This window comes from Mycteria americana, chromosome Z, assembly GCF_035582795.1.
Source record: "Mycteria americana isolate JAX WOST 10 ecotype Jacksonville Zoo and Gardens chromosome Z, USCA_MyAme_1.0, whole genome shotgun sequence".
Taxonomy (NCBI): Eukaryota; Metazoa; Chordata; class Aves; order Ciconiiformes; family Ciconiidae; genus Mycteria; species Mycteria americana.
Window position 1 is genome coordinate 77,847,748 of NC_134396.1, and position 17,972 is coordinate 77,865,719.

The 17,972-nt window shown below is 41.6% G+C and overlaps 1 protein-coding gene across 8 annotated transcripts in view; it reads right to left on the bottom strand.

Annotated features, from left to right (window-relative positions):
- ARB2A (ARB2 cotranscriptional regulator A) overlaps positions 1–17,972 on the bottom strand; it is a 271,831-nt gene that overhangs the window by 108,062 nt on the left and 145,797 nt on the right. For 7 of the 8 annotated variants that reach the window (XM_075526511.1, XM_075526513.1, XM_075526512.1 and 4 more), the window contains one exon: positions 5,830–5,949. The exons of the other annotated variant lie outside the window; for it this stretch is intronic. In XM_075526511.1, the coding sequence (XP_075382626.1) occupies positions 5,830–5,949 (120 nt within the window). The remainder of the gene's footprint in view (positions 1–5,829; positions 5,950–17,972) is intronic. 8 annotated transcript variants of the gene reach the window in all.

Consider the following 17,972-nt stretch of genomic DNA (forward strand, 5'->3'; position numbering starts at 1 on the left):
GAAATACTAAAGAAATTTGCCCCAAGGCTGGTGACCCTAGTCCTGTCCAACCCTTTTTACACAACCCACTGCTGTTTCTCCATTACCTCCTCTTGCCCACCCTCATTTCTCCTTTGCCCTTTTTCAGATGAATGAACATTTTTCCAAGAAGCCCAACAAAGTACAGTTGAAATAAATAACCAAACGGAATTAAGATCCCGCTTTTACTTGTAGACTTATTTTTCTGAGTGTCCCTACCTAAGTCAGACCTGACTCAAAGAGGTGCTGATGTAAGCGTACAACACAGAAAAAGGTGAGACCTAAAACAGGTAGAGTCGGGTGAGATGATTTGTCCAAAGACTGGACGTATAACCCAAGTCCCTATAAACCTACAAGACAGCATCCCATACTGCTCTCCCAGTTGACACTTGACATTTAAAGATTCTCTTCTTTTTTTTTTAGTTTAATGCTCACAAAGCCTTGAAGCACAGTGATATTTTGCTTTGTTTCTTCACAATATGGATCATGGTCACTGAGGTGTTTTACTTCTCAGCTCTCTACTTCCAGCTCTCTCCTGTGCTTCCTACAACCATCACAGATCTCGTGTTATTTCTGCAACACATCAGTAGATGTATTTCGATTTAATATGTCAGCCAGGGGAATTAGGAGTTGCATATCCACAGTACTTGCTCTATGCTCATCAATTCTTGAGCCAAACTAAATATAAAAAATAAGCAGATAGATATATTGATGTAAGTATATATAAATAAAAAGCCAAATACAACAAACGATTCAATCTGAAATTTCAGGAAATTAAATTAATGAAAAGCTAATGACAGGTTCACAGCCCAGTCATTAAGGCACTTAAATTGCATTTTGCCTGTGCCAGAATACTGATGCAGCCTCAGAGACTCCCAGGTAGCTCAGCAGGTGTCCGTTTATCATCGTTATTATTATGGCACCTATCAGCTCTAGCCAGGGTCAGGTCCTCGCCGTACTCAGCACAATACAACAAAATGAAGTGGCAGCATATTGCAGAGCATATCTCAAAATGATGGATCTAAAATGATTTCAAATGGACAAAATTGGCTGATTTTGATGGAATTAGGACGCTACAGTGGATACAGTAATTCGAACAGTGTGTTTTAAGGGCTCTCATTTTAACAAAGCTGCCTAAAAATACACACACACACTTTTATCTACACCTTTGTGCAAATTGTCAACATATACATCCAACATTTTAGCCAACAAAGACTATAATGAATAGTTTCTCATCTGCTCAAAGACAATGAACCTGCTTTCCTTCTCCTAATTTAATTATATTACATTCCCCCGTGCGCTTTGTATTTTTACAGCAGTATGAATGCTGTAAGCTGGAGATACCACTACTGATTCTCACAATTTTGTCACGATTCCCATGATATTTGGTATTTTTTTTCTTAAAGATATTATTTAACTAAAATTAAAACAAAAAAGCTACACTTCTGGTTCATAAGGTGCTGAGAAAACCCTTGAAAACGCAAAGCCTAAGGTCTCAGGAATATAGGAGGCAAACAGGAGACATCTTCCACAAAATCTTTTTTTTTTAAAAAAATCTCAGGATACTGAATACCTAATTGACAATTTTGAAAGCTTAGATTTAACAATTCTTCTCGTGATTCCGAAATGAGTAGTTGTCATGTGTTTTTTACAGTGACGGACATGGCTAGTTTTGCATGTCACCCAGCATCCTAGGACCACCCTTTCGGTCCCCTCTACACGCAGCCAGGCCGTGATGCTGAAATCAGATCTGCAGGGGATGGCCACAGCACTCAGGTAGGCACGAGGGCACAACATATCTTTTCTCCTGCACTGGTCTTTCATGCAGGCAATGACAAGGGAAAACATTCTTTTTAAAGCAAAATAATTGTAAACCCACAAAATTTGGCAGAAAAACTCAAAGGAGGCGTTGTACCAGAAACTTATTTTCTGTAAACTAAATATAAAATTGACTCCATCAACTTGAAATTCTCACTTTCTGTTAAATTTCATAAAATTATTATAAGCTAGGAGTTGGGAAAGTTCCACAATTTACCGTCAACTACAGCAAGCTGCTTCTGAAAATAAATCCCCGACTACACTGTGTAAGGGATAACAGAAGTAAGAAGCTGAGATGCGTTCATGAATCACGGCTTGAGTTCTTAAAAATCAGTAATTAGCAGAACACAGTGACCCAACAACTATTTTTAGTGCTGTGTATTCAAAAAGGAATTTACGTGTAGATATTATTAGATGCACATTTAATTTCAAACCACAATTACACAAAGTTTTAATTACTAAATATTAAGATACATTTTAGCATATGGTTTATGATTAGCATTTGTAATTCAAGCTATAAACAATACAACTAATTACGTTTATTGGTGGAACTTTACTTCCCACACATGTTCAATCACTTTCAATTACTCCCCTAGTAATCTATGACCCAGCAAGGTACAGAAATTGCGTGCCTACGTTGCAGTAACTGGGTAACAGTTTCTGTGCATTCAAGCACAATATTACAGACTCACCCTGTTTTTCCTAACATCTCGCAATCACAGACATGCAAAAATGTAGATTAAAAAGCTGCAAAGACCAATAAAAACGTTAGATGCTGTGGCATGTATTTGAAAATTGCAGCCAAGTTTTACTGGTTCGTTTAATGAAGGACCTCCAAACCACAGCCTGGTTTTTACGGCGAGATAAAATTTGGAACGAAGACCAGGTCTGGCCACCAAAGGTTTGTAAACAAAAATGCTCCTCCTTCTATACCGATTTCACATGCGATGGCCCTATTTGCTCTCTTTTCACTTCGAGCTTCCCACCAAAATGCATGCCCACATCCCCGCGCTGGACCTGAGAAACCTGCAGAGCAACGGGACGAGGTGGAGCAGAGCTGCTTTTCCTGCGGCAGCTGCAAGCACAGGGCACCGGGACGCGTCCTGCGCCCGCAAGGCTGAACGCTTCCCCGCGCTGCGCCGGGAGAGCAGCAGCTTTTCCCACGTGATGGTACGAACAACCACGAACGAGTCTTTGCTTAATATTAGGCTTCGTTGGGTTTCTCTGCTTAACGGCAGAGCGACAGGTTTTCATCGAGAGCCTTGCACCGTGATGAAGCGATGAGCTGGGGATCTCTGTGACGGAGACGACTGCAAATGGTTGGGGACAGACCTCGCAGCACGGAGCATGCACAGTGAATATATTCATTGAAAACGCAAATGTTTTTGGACCTTTTTGCTTGTTTTCCTTTTCCCTGAGGGCACAATAAAATGCAGAGGGCCCAGGCAGAAACCTTCACTCCAAATTAAAGCCGTGTGCTTCACACTGCTCTCCTGTAAGAGGCACGGATGCACAAGGAGCAGCTGTGCAACAGGTCTCCATAACTACTGTAACCTACAATTTTATGAATCAGTTGACCCCAAATTCTTGCACAGCGAGTGTAGAGGAGGTACGGTTGCTATAGGGTGTAGCTGCTCTATCACCCTCATCGTCTCCCCCACACAAAGCAGGAAAGACAGTGAAGTGTTCGAATGTGTATTTGTCATAAGGCAGTAATTGCCCATCAGCTGCTCCATTTCTTTTTTTTGAGCTCTTTGCAATTACTAAGTACCATATGGATATAAAGTTGAGGAGAAAGGCGATCATAACAAAATAAAACCTTACAGATTAATATTGTGGTAAAATAGTTCAGGGCTTATTTCAATGATATCTCCTCCAGTGCATGCATTATTTAATTAAATTGCTTTCTGTGGAGCTCAGATATCAAACCACCTCTACCAAAATCAGGTGTTAATATCCTTTGATTTTTTAAAAAACAATCGGGCTACATTAAATATACTTCTCAGGTTTAGTTTTGCATGACAGATATGTGATGTGCCAATGGTTATATATTATATTCTTCCTCTCAGGCATGCATCTCCTGCAGAGACAGCAGACTACAGAAGCTGACCCTTACTGAGACCATCTTGTCTCTCTGACAAAGCTCCTTTTTAACTTCTTACTTACTGGTTGCTTCCTGCGACGGATAAAAACTTTAGCTCAGCTTGTGATAATTTCACAGGCCCTGAGCACCCTGACCCTGGAAGCCCCAAGGTCAGAAGTCAAGTCTTGTTCTGAAACATCTGTGTGCTTCATATTAAAGTAGAACAAAAGTGAAGAAATATCCACCAGTGTGACAAGAGAAACAGGCAAAATGGGAATGACACGTTGGTCATCTGTTACCCATGCCACCTCAAGCCATTGACTGAAATGCGATGGAAAAACTCTCCAAGCCTCCTTCCAGTAAGCACTTTGTTTAGGAAACACTGAGAAAGGTCTCCAGTTGAATTTTATTCCCACCCTGTGCTAAGCATATGTATCTGTAGGCATCCGGCGACCCAAACAACGTGGCCTTACAAAACCTACGGAAATTCTGCTAACGCTTCACTTTGGACAGACGAGGCACACTGGAATAACCTGGGCTGAAACGCAGGGCAGCAGAAAACCACAGCTCAGGAAAGCCAAGACAGAAGAGATGCTCCCTACCCTTCATTGCATCCGAGGAGCAACAGGCACACGCAATGCAACCCGTTTCTTGCCCAAAGTTGCGGTTATTGAAGGAATTATTCACCTTCCCTAATCTGGTCTCTTAAACATTTAGTTTTTGAGACTATTTATTGAGCTGGTAATAAAATACCTGTGGAAAATGATCAGCTGAACTATACTCAAGTCTCAAATCTGTACACATCATACTTATTTTAAAAATACTCTTCCGGAAGCACAGGGAAAATCAAAATGGCCTTAATTTCTACAAATGAAAAGGGTTGACAAAAATCTTAAGTTCTTAAAATAATACAAGTGGTCCCGCTCTGGATTCTTCTTGCTACTTAGAGCAGCACAAGATTAAAAACAAAACAGTCATGCATGCTTTTTCTTAACTAAGGCACTCATGTTCAGGCAGGAATCACTTTTACTAACTTTCAGTTAGACTGAACGCATGTGTTATAGACAAAAGATGTACGTATACTTCTGCTGATTCCTGTGTCTATAAAACCAATTGCAATGTGTTGCAATTTACAATTCCACAATAAATGGGACTTTTTTGTTTGTTTGTTTTCTTCAGTAAAACATGTCCTGATTACACCAGCATTTCACAATTAAGTGGGGAGTCTATAGCTACACTCAAAGAATGGTATACAAGTTCAACAGGCAACTTCGTATACTAGATGGGGTCAACAAATTTGCCTTTAGAGAAAAGGGTGAAAGACTGGCAAACTGGATGCTCAGCAGTCCCAGCATCAGGGGTAGGGCAGCTTTACACTGAGCAGAGTCCTCCCCACCTTACATCAGGGTTTATCCAGAGCCTGATAAATGGCAAAAAAGTCTTCCCAGCAACTTCTGCAGACCTTTGTGGAAAACCTGCAAAATTGGGTAAAACCCCCAAATCTCCCCTCATGATCAGTTCCAATCTATATACAAAAAGGTGCATTTGTTAATGTGACTTTGCTTTAAAACTGTTCTTTTATGTTCTCAGTCTTCACCTCCCGTCTTTCTGCCCAGGGCAGAAACTCACTGAGTGCTGCCTTTCGGTCCATAGCGTGGACAAGGAGGATCCAATGCGTTTTGTTTTCCCACAGTCTTTCGGGTTCGTGCACGCTTGGGACCTTATTGTCTAATACAAAACCAGAGAAAAATGCAGTGACCTTCCAGTTGCAAAGAAATCCTCACAGATCTGTATCTGACCATTGGTTCAAAGTTGTTCTTAAATGGCTGCTTTCAAGAAGATGATCACAAAGAATTTAGGAAATCTGTGAAAGACTTCAGGAGAGAAGGCAATGGAGAAGTCACACTTACCAACTCTACAAAGGCAAGTCCACCATAACTGTGAGCAACAAAAAACACGTTCTCTGCAGCTGACTGGGAAATAAAATGGTCCCAAACATAAATTGCATGTTCTTCAGGAGATCCATTATCCTGCAGAAAGAAATTACGTTTGCAACAATTACCTTCTAAAAACTGGCAATTCTGTCTAAAAGCAACGTGTTCCTATATGTTAAAATGTTTTCTTAAAACAAACCTCAAATGAATATACTCTAGTGTCAAAAAAAGAACAGATTCATTTGTTTAAATAAAAGAAATTTAAGATTGCAATTTAAAGGCAGTAAAACTGTTGCTTTATTGTGGCTTATTTTAATAAATACAACAAAAATTATGCATCTGCAAAATTTTGTCTAAATACCATGATGGCAATTCAGCCAAACAGAGGCATTCAAGGAAATTATGAGCCACTGCTCTGAATTTCATTCTTTTGACAACTCTTTGTCAAATGTTTGTTCACTGACGGTTTGTTTGAAGTAGTTAAGCCCTAGTCTGATAAAACAATAAAAACAAGTAGGAACAATATAAATACAATTCCAGCCTTTACAATTTTTTCGTATTATGTGCCAACAGAAATCTGCCAAAGATTAAAATTATGGTATTTGCAACTACTCTGTTAAATGCTACTTTTTGCAACCGCAGACTATGAGATAGAGTGCAGATAAAACACCTCTTGACTGCTTACACGTTAGCCATTACTTTGGAGTCTCTGGTGGTGAGGGGAGTGCTTTTTCTTATTACTGAACAAGAATTTGTGAAGGCCCGTCGAAGTAAGAGTCACTGAAGGCACTGGAGTGATTTACACTGATTTTAGTGCACTCTCCTCAAACATCGGGCTTGTGCACTCCCACCTCTACCTCAGGGGCTCTCGGAAAGCCCTGTACCCCTCTATATTTTACTTATTTCTCCGGTTGTCTATGTTATAGCTAACATCTGTCTAGTCTCAGGTGACAAGAGGAGGATGCTCTGCTCGCTCCCGGGCCCCTCCAGGATTTCACACCTCTCCAGCAGAACACTGCAGGCTCTTTCCAGGCTCTCTTGTGCCAGAAAGAGCTGCTCAGTCAAGGTCACGTCACTTCCTAAAATCTGCATCCCTTTCCCCTGTGCTCTGCTCTGCTCCACCAACAACTTCATACCCCTAGGTGACCCAGATGCAGACCACAAAAGCCTCGGTTCCTTGGGGAAAATAAAGCACAAACCAGCGAAAGCCACTGGCAATCGGAAGATCCTAATTACAGTGTGAATCACTGTAACTTTACCAAGAACACTGAAGTGATTTAGGTCTTAGACCCATGCTGAAACACAGTTTTGGGAATTTAAGCTCTTACGAGTGTCTAAAATCAATGGGAAGACAGACAGCTAAATAATGTGGTGGATTTAGGCTTTTACTTCTATTCTCACGCCCGGTTTCCTAAATAAGACTGAAATGGCTACAAATCTTTATGGATCTGGACCCAAAGCTTTTAAAACAATTATGTGCTTTTAAAATTTTTTTCTCTAAGGCAGCAGCGATTAAAACATATTTATCAAATTTGCCAAAAAGCACTGAAGGTATTCTTCTTAATCCTGGACAGATTCTGCTCTTGATTGACTATGACAGAACATAGTTTTAACTAATTATGTATCAACTATTGTAAACCACCTCAGCATGAGAAAGGGCTTATTTTCTTTCAATCCTGTTTTGAAATTTGATTGTAGAGATAGGTAAAGGAGGTAAAGACTCCTCCCTTTGTGAGGAAAGAGGGAACTTTTTCAAAAGAAATTTCATAAAGAAAATATGATTGACAGACCAGTTATTAAGATAAAGCTGAAGGACAACTTGAACTGGAGTTTCCTACAGAAAAGTGATGTACTCTAATTATGATACGTATGGAAAAGGCACATTAAAACACCAGGAGAGTTTTAAAATGAGTAGCTTATCTAAAAGATTTATTTTAGTTAAATATTCAGAAGATATTTGTTTTTAAATAATAATGTTACCATTAATTCTCCTAACAGCAATTTTTGTACAGGTACTTAACCCTGGTTTAACGTTCTGACAAAAAGAAGAGGTTGTTTCTGGTTAATATTGCATTTTCAGGTACTTTCTATTTATTATTCTACACGTTGCTGGGAAAAGCACATAATTTTAGGGCTTCCAAAGAATAAGACAGCAGCAAGAAGCTTCTGAAGGATTCAGAAACTCAGCCCGAAAAACCTTTCACCAATTAAAGCATAACCACTGGTCTAGTAAACTGAATCATTAACCGCACAGCTTCACAATCCAGTACAAAGACTCAATAGGATTTTATAAAAGCATGAGCTAGAACGAGTTAGATGCAGACCGTAACTACAGTCTCCTTTGTTACTGGTGAAAAAAACCCATAAAATGTCAGGATAAACTGTGTTGCTGTACATACTCTGCTAAACCCTAAACAAGGTAAGAAACGCACATATGTGTGAGAAGGAGTTCAGAGGAGTCGTGTATGTTTAGAAGAAAAGCTCTCTCTTCAGAGCATCTGCTTATTTTTTCCCCTCGTAACAAGCCCGTATTTTAAACAACTCGGACGGTGAATAAACCGGCGCCGTGTCCGTACACGAAACATCTGGCTGCGGGAGCGGGCACTGCCGACTGCAGAATACGGCCGGTCTCCTTAGGATTTCAAATTGCGCTGGGCCCATGAGGATCCGGGGATTAACCTCCTCTGCCTGGCCTGGGTTAAATTATGAGGCTGGATACTGCAGTTTCAGTATGAAAGGTGACAGTTTCAGGCAGCTGTTGCTTTCCTTCTTTTCATTGCAGCTAAGTACAATGCACTTACGTACCACCTTGTTAAATTATTTCGTAAAGTGCGGGCCTCTTGGTCATGCTTTACCTAATTATCTATATGATCGTACAGAAAGGAATGGAGAAATCACGCTATGCAGCTCCGAAGGCAGCTGAGGCTGAATGCATTCTCGTTTGTGAAACAGACTGGGAGGGAAAGGTGCTGGGAAAGCTGAACTTAAATTTCCAGCTGCTGAAAGTTGGTCATCTGTAACTGGTAATTCTATGTCTAAATTAGCAGTCTGGTTTTTTGGAGGTGTGGAAGTCATAGCTGTGGATCTTCATCCCTCTGAAAACCCCCCCTCCCCCCAATGTATATAATTAGCAATAAACCAAAAAAAAAAAAAAAATTGAGAATGACGTTACGTGGAAAGGCCTCCGTGTGATGCTAAACCAATGCAAAGTAACACAAAACCAGGCAACTGTCGGGTTGCTGCAGACCAGGCACCTCCTGACCCTGCTCCCGCACCCCAGCTCCCCGCTGCCGGGTGGGGAACGGGGCAGAGGCTCTCGGCACAGAGGCAGAGGCGAAGGTTGTGCCCCCATCGTGCAGAATCTCACCTGCCTCCGGTTTTAATGGCATGCTACCGGTAAGATTTACCCCTTAATTCGCTAGTAAATGAAAAGCCGTCTTTTTCCTAATAACTATTGTGTTTTAGCCCTTTTCACGGACAAAAACAGAGCGAATATACCTCATTTGCCATCAGTGACTACCAATGCTACGGAGACTATCAGATATTGAACACCTGTCATACTCGCGCGCAGCAAATCCCGCTGAAGATTGCCTTGGAGATAAAGGTGGTTAAAATCATTTAACACAAGTATTGCTGAGGTATTTTAGATTGCTGATGTTATATTTATTCCTTTTCCTGAATGCTAGAGGAGGCACACGTTTCTGGAAGCTGCTATAAAAGGAGCATCCATAAAGGTAATATAGAATATAAGTAGCCAGATACTAGGTTCCGATTCAGTTAATGACGGCTACGTGGGGCTAATCAAAGAGATGCTCTTGCCGCATGGACATACTCCTTTTGAATGAGAAATGACCATCAGGCATTTGCAAATAGAACGAAATTTTATTTCATTTGGAAGAGATGAGGATTCGCAAACACTGGTTTAAGAACAGATTCCTTTTTCTAGTGATAAAAGACTTTTTTTTTTCCAGTATATTTTAAAGACTATCTCTTAACTATGTATAAAAAATGCCTCACTTTTTAAACCAAAACAGCAATTGCTCAAAAAATGATCATAAATGGTTAATATGGAGCTTTTCATTTTAATATCAAAAGTTTAATCATATAGTTTAATAGTACAGTCTATGAAAATAATATGACAATGATTAATAAATTCATGTTTCTCATATATATGAAGCCATTTAATATCCCAGGGCCAGAACCTCTCCTGCAGCTCCTCGACGCAGCAGCTTGTGGCAGGGAAGCGGTTGCCGGTTGCCGATCTGCTCGGCCTCGACTCAAGTCCTGGCATGGGTTAGGGACGTCCTGGGCTGCTCCAGCCTAGGCCAGCTGGGCTTGGTTTTGGGGGGACCTCACACCAAGAACGGTAGCCCATGACTGCGTTGTCTCAGGGTCTATGCAACACTAACAGAAACGTGCTGGTATAAAATGCTGCTCCTCGTCTCGTTTAAATAAGAGGTTTTGCTTCGAGAAAACCAGCTTGCAGATTTAAAATTCTCCCTGTAGCAGTTTTTAAGTCCCTGAAAACTCAAAATGATTGTGGGTAAATTCTTGGGCCATCCGTTGTGGAAAAAAGTGGAGTAAGAGAGCACAGATTCCGGTCTGTCGTTTTTTCCAATATTGCTAGCGTTAGGAGTTGAGAGGTATGCAACATTTTAATGGCTGGAGCCATTAGGAATACGCAGATAAGCAGTGCGCACACAGTGAATACGGTGTTACGTTCTGTTGCATTCAAAAAACGGGTTGAATTTACTAATGTAATATCACAGTCATTCATTGTTAAATACCAAGCTGAAGTGATGCAGCAACCGAAGCCTTATCAACTATGCCAGATTCTAACACCTAGACATTGCAAGGTCTGCAGTTATGATGGACTACCTGAGTTGATAACACATGGAATTATCTAAACAGCATTTGCATATTTGTGTAATTATTTCCTAAGGTTAATTAGCTCCTGCAAAGCAGCTTGCCCTTTGAGACTGCTTACTGTGACAGGTTCACATATTTCCTGTTTCAATGCCAAATTTTACTTTTTTTTGTTGTTGTTTTTTGTTTTTTTTAAAGTAACCTGTTGCTGGAAAGTTACAGATGGGGCAAGAGCTGGAGGCCTTGAACTGTGATAGAGTTTACTGTGGCACAGCAGCTCACATCCTATATTAAACTTCTAATTCATCAAACTCAAAAAAATCAAATCAAGAAAATCAAATTAGTTTTAAGCTCCGGTGACAGCTCTCTCCTTTTGCTTTGTTTTTTTAAATCAAGGAGTTGGAATCACATTTTTTTGCGACAAGTGAAAAGTGAAATGCATACAAATAGGGAAATATGCCATACAACTGAATAGCTTTTTAACAATTTACTTGAAGGTGGTTTCTATAATTACCGCTTATCACAGCAAAACAATTTCTCCTTCTAGCTCGATGAGCTACTGTAAACAAGTATGGTACATGTGTTAAATATGGGAGAACAGAACCACACACTGGCTGGGAGGCAGAGAGATGGAGAAGGCTCAGGTCTCCTCTCTCCAGTCCTTCCCTGGAGATGTTAGATCCTTCCCCATCAGCATGACCTTTGCAGTTGTGTACAGCTAGTCCCATTGCCTCAGTCAGCCTTGGGGCAGGCAAACTTTTGCAATTCCCCCAATCCTTCCGAAAAATCATTAAATTAAAATTAATGTATAATGTAAACATAACAATATAAAAATATAACCTAGAAGTAGCAGTCTGTCACCGAAACAATCCAGGATGAAATAGTGTTTTCAGTGGCGACTGGCTAACACTGGTATCTTCTGTACAATAAAAGATGTATTTTTCTGTACAGAAAACTCTGCTCTATTAAAAGAAAATCGTATGTTTAAAGGTCTGAAATGAACAGTGAAGGAATACAGTTTGTTCCCTGCCAGTACACAGTTCTTGATTATCATAACCTGACTCACGCCAGCACCACATTTTGCAGCGCTCTTAGGTAATGGACCCAGTAAAAATTAAATGGATTTCACTGGAAACTTTCTAGAAAGCAACACTTTCAAAAGCAAGTTAATATATGTATGTATGTATATGTATGTATGTGTATATAGCAACCAGAAGGCATGGGTGGTGAATGTTGAAGACAAGTGAATGGGGAAGATTTTAATCCACACTCTTGCCATGGCAGGATTTGTGAAGCTCTGGCCTAATTAGGTACCCAATAACTCAGGAGGAACTTTGCCGCTTGCTTTAATACCAGCAGAGTTAAAAACAACTCTTCAGCCCTTTGAAGAACCCAACAGCCCAGAGACGGGCACTTGGGGTTTGCCACCACTGGGATACCCCGTCTTGCCCCTCACAGCTCTGGCGTCCTCCCACCACCGCACGCCCTTCTCCTCTGTGCTTGCATTTACACTTCACTCCTCTTTATACACTTCCCCTCCTTTCACAACCCTCAAATTAAAAAAAAAAAAGGTGACATCAAGTCTCTTTTGCCCCTTCTACTGCACTGCCTCCTGTTCTGGCATGACCCTTTTCCATCAGCTCCCCTCTCTTCTTTCCCCCAACAGCACCCTTATGAGCACTAAACGATGCTCATCACTTGCTGCATTTTCCTCACTCCTTTTGCAAATATTTGCCTTACATAAGACAAAAACTGATTCATTACGGTGGAACATAATGAAACCATATGATAGTTTATTATCACCAGAACAGCTCCAAAACCTCAGTGCAGGACAAGGTCTAAGAGGCTTTGAAGGCAAGAAAGCTGGAACAGAAGCCAAAAAAACAGCCAGCATGTGATTTTTTTTCCCCAAAGACAGCAGTTATGGTATTACAACCAGAGAAGAGGAGGAAAGTAAGGAAAGGATAGAAATGGAAAACAGGAAAAAAGTGGAAGCAAAGATCTCATATTAATAATTTTCTGCAGCACGAGTACCTGAAGACAAGACTTAAAAGTGTCTAGCTCAGGCCTTTTAACAAGATTTGATCTGTAATGGAGAGATTCCAGTGTATTGGGAAGCACCCCATCTACCTGAAAATCTTTTTTACTGTTTTAATCACAGAGTTGGGAGAACTCTTGCACAGATATTTATGGAATGTTCCCTACCCAAGCCCAAGAGGTGATCCCAGGAGGCAGCAGGACATTTTTTACTAGCAGTAGGAATTGTATTTCTGCTTTACTTACTGAAATGGGTAACACTAGTCTGTATGCTACATATATGGAGATACACATACATGAAGATGGGTTGGCTCTTGCAGAACTCCTAAATAACTGGATTTTCAGGAAGGATGGTGATGGACTGCCTCCTACACTGGGGCGAGTCCAGCTGTATGAAACAAGACAAAAGGAGGCTGCAGAAGAGAGCAGATGAGGGTAACAACATCCAGATCATCTCAGCAGTAAAGCAGCCATGACTGGGGAGAAGACACAGGAGCAAAAGTGATGTTGGAGGCAAATTTGTAACAGATCTTCAATCTGACAACATGCATCTGAAATTCGGTTTAGCAGGTCCTGCTAGGAGCACTGGGAAGCAAGGACAATGAAGACTGAGCAGTGGGGGTCAAGGGAGCTACTTTAGTTGCTGCGTCCTGAGTTGTGTGAGAAAGATGACTTGAAAGAAAACAAGACGGGAAGAGATAAAATCAGAGAATCGTAGAATTGCTTAGGTTGGGAAAGACCTTTAAGATCATCGAGTCCGACTGTTAGCACTGCCAAGTCCACCACTACACCATGTCCCCAAGCACCACATCTACACGGCTTTTAAATACCTCCAGGGATGGGGACTCCACCACTTCCCTGGGCAGCCTGTGCCAGTGCTTGACAACCCTTTCACTAAAGACATTTTTCCTAACACCCAATCTAAACCTCCCCTGGTACAACTTGAGGCCATTTCCTCTCGTCCTATCACTTGTTACCTGGGAGAAGAGACCGACCCCACCTCTCTACAGCCTCCTTTCAGGCAGCTGTAGAGAGCGATGAGGTCTCCCCTCAGCCTCCTTTTCTCCAGGCTGAACAACCCCAGGTCCCTCAGCCGCTCCCCATCAGCCTTGTGCTCCAGACCCTTCCCCAGCTCCGTTGCCCTTCTCTGGACACGCTCCAGCCCCTCAATGTCTCTCTGGGAGTGAGGGGCCCAACACTGAACACAGCATTCGAGGTGCGGCCTCACCAGTGCCCAGTACAGGACACGATCACTGCTCTACTCCTGCTGGCCACAGTATTCCTGGTACAAGCCAGGATGCCATTGGCTTTCTTGGCCACCTGGGCACACTGCTGGCTCATATTCAGCCAGCTGTTGATCAACACCCCCAGGTCCTTTTCCGCTGGGCACTTTCCAGCCACTCTTCCCCAAGCCTGCAGCGTTGCATGGGGTTGTTGTGACCCAAGTGCAGGACCTGGCACTTTGACAACTGATGCTTTGGCCTTGAAAGTTTGAATGGAGGACACATTTCTTTCCTCCCTTCTTCTATGGGCTCTGTATGGATTTTATTTGCATACTTTGCCACATTAAAACAACAAAAGCTAGCAGGATTTGATCAGCGGTGTAGGTGGCAGAGCAGGTTCATGGTCACCAGCGTCTGGTGTAGCTCCATGGAAACACAGAGCATTGAATCTGCAAAGGTTCAACACTAAAATAATGTAAATGCATTATTGGTGAGCGATGCTATTTTATTCAGCAACTGTGTTCATATGCATTTAGAAACAGTCACGTATTTTTCCTTACTTATCACCTTAGCAGGGATTAAACCAAGAGCCTTTGGATGTAAAAATGCCAGCCTCTTCCACTTATCTTGCAGGAATAATTGGGGAAATAAAAAGACTGTATTATCTTTTAAGGGCACTTTCTGAGATGGGGGCAAGATATATACTCTGGCAGTAGGTAGCAGCTGCTTTTGAGACAGAAGGAGAGACCAGGTATCACAATAGCTAAGTCTGGTCATTTGTGGAGTCGCAGATATAAATAGCATAGCCAAGGTTATTATTTGGCACATGCCTTTGGAAAGCAATATGGCAAAGTGACTTAAGGTTGCATTTTTCATATTACAGATCTCAGCCTTATTCCCAGATCTATTTGAGGTGATTCTGTGTAATTTCTTGTGCCTATTTTATTTCTGAAGTGGGCCAGTGATGGAAGTGTTCCCAGTATTGCTTATGAAGCCCTAGTAATAAAGATGTTGTGTGTATACAGTCAGCAGCAGAAAGGAAGACCAGAAGCCTTACATATCGCAGTTAAATACACATCGTATTAAATTAGAGAGTAGTCCCACCTCCAAAACTCATGACAATTTATCAGGAAAGCAGGCAATCTCGACAGACCTGCTAAACGAATAAGTATTACATGAAATGTGCAATATCTGGCATATCTAATAGCCAAATAAAAGACGTAAAACAAAAATGCATTTGGCAGACTGAGACAATATTTAAACTGTCACCATCAGTGCAAAGGGGACGAAGGGCTGGCTTGGGAGGAGGTGGCGATACCCACGCTTTGCTACGGCACGACTGCTGAGATTAGGTTTAAAATGACAAGTTTTAGCTAATGCAGGACGGACACTGTCTAGCCAGGTTTTTTACGTTTCGTATTTTGGCTCCTCCCCGGGGCCCCTGTTCTCCCCAGCTCCCACCGCAATTACCATCCAAGACGACTTCGGATCCTGTCCCACTTTTCCCACTTCAGATGCGAGCTGGGCTTTCCCTGGTGATGGTGGTCAGGAAATAAAATCCAGAGCTATGCTATATATATGTGGGAATGGAGGGAGTCGGATCCTAACCTCCCCTGGGGCAGCAAGAGGGAGTTACTTTTCGCCTTTATATCCAGCTTTATTGCACACAAGAGAAAAAAGGAAGCAAATCCAAGCCATAGAAGAGTTTTCCCAGCTAAGCCCTCAACCAATACAGTTCCCAACCAATAACCTAGAGCTACTTCTGAATCAAAAAAAACCCCAAAACCACTCTCCTCCTGTCTCCAAAGTGCCCCAACCACCTCTGCTCAGTGCAGAACAAGCTGACCCTGGAAATCAAAACCCTCTTTCCAGCCTCTCGGCCACAGGACCTGCCTCCAAGCCCTCTTTTATTATACTGCAACAGGCAAACAATGGCCTGAAAACACGGAGTGAAGTCGTCAGCACCCACAGCTATTCTTCAGAGAGGTGCCAGCGGTCTCAGCTGCATTAATGCATTGCTGACCTAATACTATATTTCAGTTTTGGCAAACACGGGTTTTCGCAGGAGGTCTTCAGAGCGCCGCCGTGTCAGGACCTCACAGATGTTACAAGAATATATGAGCGTTTTTAAAACGTTTGTGTTGCAGGTGAAATTTCTCTAGATTTGCATTTGAACTGAAAGTCGAGCATGGTGAGTTTGGCTGCAGATCCGTGCAAAAATAAACAAAGAAAGCGGCAAACGTTACCCACGTTGTTCAATCCCCAATGATTCCACACAGCAAAGACTCAGCCTTTTCGCACGGTGCATATTTTCTGCTGCAAGGTTGCTGTGTTCAAATGCCCTCCCTATTTCTTCAGCTTTTTATTAGGCACTATGTAACTTGAAGGGGTTTGCTGTTTATAAAGTAAAACCCAGATCTCGGGCTAAATTAATCCTCAGAAGTTATTACAGCATCATCTCCTTGGTTAAAGTATCTGCTTGTCAGCCAGGGTAAGACAACTTTGTCAGGTTGTTATTCCAGTCTGGATTTTCCTGTTATTACTTTTGCTGGAGTCTGGCATGTCCTGTCATCACCACCCAACCGTCTTCTGGTAAAGTGCAGGAAAGGAGACCGAAAAGAAGAAAAATTCAGACAAAATCAGTTTCTCAATGGCTCTTAATTATCATCCCCAGCAAAAGCTTGAGGATTGGTATTTTAAATGACTCGTTGGATTTTTTTTTAGTGGCCAGTTGCTCCCTGTTGAGCTGGAGAGTAGTGAAAAGCCTTCCCTCAAAACAGATCTTGCCCCTGAATATCTGCAGTATCCTTTTTGTTTAAATTGTTTCCAAATTGACAGATGTGGTAGGAGTCACCTAAGCTAATTATTTTGTCATTAAGACAAGAATGTAAATAAACACAAATATGACATTTGTCTTTTTTAGTCTGGGGACAAGAACATTGCTGACTCACTGGGAGGAAAGAGGTGCAGGAGAAGAGAATAGGAGGAAGGAGGGAAATGAATCAAAGGAAGTTTTACTTTAGAAAAAAATAACCAGTTTCCCTTTTAGCTCTCTGACAGACTTCAGGATTTTTGCTTTTTTGATATTTTTTCCCCTTTCCATATAATTTGCAGGGTTCCAGGTGAAGGAAGCCTGCATTTGAAGCAGCACCTTCTGGCAAACAGCTTGGAAATCCTGCATGGGGAAACTCGTCAGACAGGAGTTGTAACAACAACTCCTCAGACCAGCCCTGTCCACGCAGTCGTGCCGTGGCTACTGACAAATACCTGTGCAGCTCACGTGAAAACCCCCATGCCGTGATGCTTCAAGCATGGTATCTGCCAGCCTCTGCGGGTGGACTTACATATTCTAATTTTAATAACAACTACAGCAGTTTGGCCAACGAGACTCCAGTTGGTAAAAACACCCAAAGGCTGGGGCAGTTACGTTTCAGTACAACTCTACTGATACGTATCCCTACATTTTACACGGATCTTTTTTATTTCTCCTCATACTTTTTTCTTTCCAAACTACGTAATCTCAGGGAACAAGATTCTGCCCACAACGTATTTCTGCCTAACGTAACGAACATCACCAAAGACGGCCTTTTGTGTGATCAAATTATGGGAACAAAAGAGCGTTTCTAAAACAAACCATCAGGTTGTATCTTCGCAGCTGTCTTCCCTACCAGTCGTGTTTCTGGCAATTAATAGATTAATTGTGGGGACAAGTAAATAAAAATGAATACAATACTTTTACAAAAAGAATTATCTTCGCAAGACACAAAGAGAGATCACGCCAGTTGTTTAAATGATTACATGCATTTTTCTAAACACTAAAAATTTCTTTTGAAATGAATGCATCTGAAACATTTAAAAACTCCTAATGGAAGTCATGCAGAAGTGTTATTTTTCTATTTCCTAAAGTACTTAAAGACTATTTTACTTTCCAGTTCTTTCAATCTGTTTATATGTTGTAATGAGAAACAGACTTTTTTTTTTAACCATGCTATT